We start from the raw sequence: 3,306 nt of genomic DNA, 5'->3' as shown, positions 1-3,306 counted from the left end.
TCTTTCTTTCTCTCTTCTTCTTTCTCTCTTCTGTCTCTTCCAGTTTTGATGCCTACATGGTGCATGCATCGCGATGTGTTTAATAGAGTCGGAGGCTTTATAGAGGGGAGGAACCTCACAATTCTCTCTCCTTTTCACAGTCAAGCAAAAGCCGACAACTTCTTCGCCTCCTTCGCTTCTTCTTCTTCCTCCTCTTCTTCTCCATCATCTTCCTCTTCTCCTTCTTCTTCCTCTTATTCTTCTCCTTCCTCTTCTTCTTTTTCACATGAAGACAATGAGAGAGACCGGACTAGAGAAAGCGTGGGTAACCCCTCTGACCCTCTTCATAATAAGAGGAAAGAAAGAACACATATCCTGCATCCTTCTTCTTCTCCTACTTCTTCTTCTTCTCTCTCTTCGTCTATGAGAGAAGATTCCAAGCGTGAAGAGAAGAAGAGCAACATGTATGCTTTACCCGAGGATCTCTTGTTTCTCTATCGACATGTGCGTCTCGGAGGAGAATTAGATCGTGTGCCTGAAGCTTTGTATCTGTATCGCTATCATACTGCATGCATGTCTTTCCGGGTCTCTTCGGATCTTCTCTGGATCTTACGTCTGAAAGAATTCGAAGAAGAAATTCTTAAGAAAGCTCCCCACGCCAAGAAGCTCCTAGCTATATGGAGTGTAGGTAAGATAAGAAAAGAGACAAGCTACAGAAAACATACAGACACTTATAAAGATTTCTCGGGCTTGCTTCTTCTATAGCTAACTAACTAGCTAGGGAGACAGAGACAGAGAGAGATGAAAACAGTCATGCTCTTCGATCTATTGAAGTTGAATCGATCCATATTCTATCATTCTCTCTCTCTCTCTTTCTGTGTGTCTCGATCTTTCGCTGTTTCTTCGGTTGCTTGGAGGTGTCTCTTCGAGTATTCTCTCACACTTGTTTAGCTACCACACATAAACAAGAAAAGAAGAAGAAGGAGACATACAGTCTACAGTTAGGGTGTATAGGAGCCAAACAGGTTAGCTATTCCGTCATAAACTCTTGTATGAAGGAGGACACCTACTTCTTCTTCTTCTTATCTCTCTCACGTCTTTATTTCGATACTTCCCTGACACCTATCCTCTCATCATCACTGAGGTATACATACATACACAGAGAGAGAGGGAGATTGCATGTATATATATATATATATATATATTGTCTATGTATAGATTCATAGATTGAGACGCACCCCTCTATACACACACACAGGTATATCTTGCTTTCTTTCTATCCTTCTTTTTCTTTGTTTCATCTTTGTGTCTCTTTCTCTCTTTTTCTCTTTCTTCTTCTGCTTTCAGAAAATACATATGTATACCACCTCTCTTCCTCTTCCTCTGTTGCTTCTGCACCTCCATAGATAGATATGATCCGTATCTCTTCTTCTTTCGCCTTTCCCTCATCACTTTCATCCTTCTCTCTCTTTCTTTGTTTGTTTATCTTCCTTCCTTTCTCTTTCTTCTTCTTCTTTTGCCTTTATCTTTCTTCGCTTGTATTTCTTTAGGTCGAGATGGGAAGAGATTCTATCGAAGCCTAAGCCCTGAGACTCAAGAGAGAGTGAAGTATTTCTTAGAGATCGACCCAAAAAAGATCGCTCGAAAAGTGTATCTCGATTCGGCTAATAAACGGAGAATTCCTATAGTCTATTGGAAAGATATTTCTTCAAGTCTTCCTTCTCAGAACGTTTTAACAGTGACGTGTGTGAAGTATCAAATGCCTCCTGACGATCTCTTCGAGCGGGTGATGCTCGCTCAGTCACACTTCAAAGAAGGCACAGACTTCTTCTACTTCTGCTAAACAGAACAAGAAAGAAAGAAAGAGTGAGAAAGAAAGAAAGAAAGAAAGAGAATACACCACGTGTTTTTCTTTGACTTCTTGAGTGTTCGTGTGTGTATGGAAAGGCATGATGAATGGCATCAACCCTATTGTCTCTTGTTGGAGATAGATGATCTAGCTTCGGTGCTCCCTTCCTTGCTTTTGCCCCTGCTACATCTTCGATTCTTTTGTCTCCCTTTTTTCGCTTTCTTGTGAATGAAAGAATCTCGATCTATCTTAGATGGTGTACCTGTCTCACTCGACTCATTCTTTCTTGGAAAGAAGGGCAGGCTGTTTCTATCAGAAACCGGCCCTAGCACTCTGGGAATGAAGTTCACCTTCGTACCCCCACCAAGTCTGGAGTGTATGTACACCTCATTCTCACGTTGACTAGCGCAGGTTCATAGCTCACTCAGCTCAGCTCGAGCTGCTGCTTGTCCCTCAGCCACACTTACGCCTCCTCTCGCACACGACTCTGGCTGTAGTCGTCTCTGCATGTCTGTGAAAAGCTCTATGCTTCTTAATCAAGACCATCGTATCACCTTCACTACTTCAGTAGGCTCGCTCCTAATTCTGTAGAACTGAGCTAAAAGGTAAGTCAATGATAGCCGTTGCCTCACCAGTAGATCACTCCTTCAGATCTATACATACATATAGTAGTAGGTACAAGATATGTTTATGCTGTGTATTGTTCCATCGTACTACTCCTAGCCACCTGCTCAGATGCATGGATGACAACTACTGAGGTGTATATACATCTACACGGCGACGGCCCGGGTAAAGAATATCTCCAAGAAAACACGTAATAATGGAGACCAACTTTCAACAATATTTCGTCGTTCTAAGCATCATCATTCTAAAAGGCCTCCCAGCATGCACTAAGAACGCCTTGGAGCTGTCTCCTTCAGACACATCTCTTTTCTTCCGTCAAAACAGGGAGGGAGGGTCTCATCTCGGCAATGTCTCGTTTTCTCCCAGCGTCTTAATATCTTCACCATGTGTAGGTGGGGGTGCTAGTTGTAGTGAGGCGGTGCGTTACTACTGTTGAGTCTATTCTACGGCCACCACTACTGGTGCTGCTATCTTATCTCCCACCTGCTGAACATNNCCCCTCTCTCCTACCAACCAGCTAGCTCTAGTAGCCAATGATTTTTTCCTCTTCCTCTCAGGTGTTGTATCGGTACCTCTGTACCAGCCCGCTCGAGTGTATATACACCGCAGTAACATCGGTACGTCATCTCGATACTATTTTCTTCCTGCTTTCGAAAAGAGGGTTTCTTTTTGAAAGGAGTTCGGAATAACAAGACGACACGATCGATCATGCATGCATCCTACTACTAGACACACACACACAATCTCTTCTTGCTGCTTCAATTCTCCCTTCATTTCTTCCCTCTTTTTTCTTCATTACCTCTGCTCCTTTCCCTGTTCTCTCTTTCGATCATCCTTTTTTCTTCACTTTTTTC

At 42.8% G+C, this 3,306-nt stretch overlaps 2 protein-coding genes across 2 annotated transcripts; one reads left to right on the top strand and one right to left on the bottom strand.

Annotated features, from left to right (window-relative positions):
* Positions 1-42: 42 nt before the first annotated feature.
* On the top strand, positions 43-2,024 carry CSUI_011048 (b3gntl1 protein). The gene is made up of 2 exons (XM_068071149.1): positions 43-667; positions 1,530-2,024. Exons 1-2 carry the CDS (start codon positions 49-51, stop codon positions 1,820-1,822), a joined length of 912 nt encoding a protein of 303 aa, XP_067916877.1. The 5' UTR covers positions 43-48; the 3' UTR covers positions 1,823-2,024.
* A 1,067-nt stretch (positions 2,025-3,091) lies between these two features.
* CSUI_011047 (uncharacterized protein) lies at positions 3,092-3,306 on the bottom strand (the record flags this gene model as incomplete). Its single annotated transcript, XM_068071148.1, has 1 exon — positions 3,092-3,306. A coding segment is annotated over exon 1 (135 nt), but the record flags the coding sequence as incomplete, so codon positions are not given.

This window comes from Cystoisospora suis (genome assembly GCF_002600585.1).
Source record: "Cystoisospora suis strain Wien I chromosome Unknown contig_9437, whole genome shotgun sequence".
Taxonomy (NCBI): domain Eukaryota; phylum Apicomplexa; class Conoidasida; order Eucoccidiorida; family Sarcocystidae; genus Cystoisospora; species Cystoisospora suis.
Note: the sequence above shows the minus strand (reverse complement) of the source record. Positions and strands in the feature narration are given on the sequence as shown.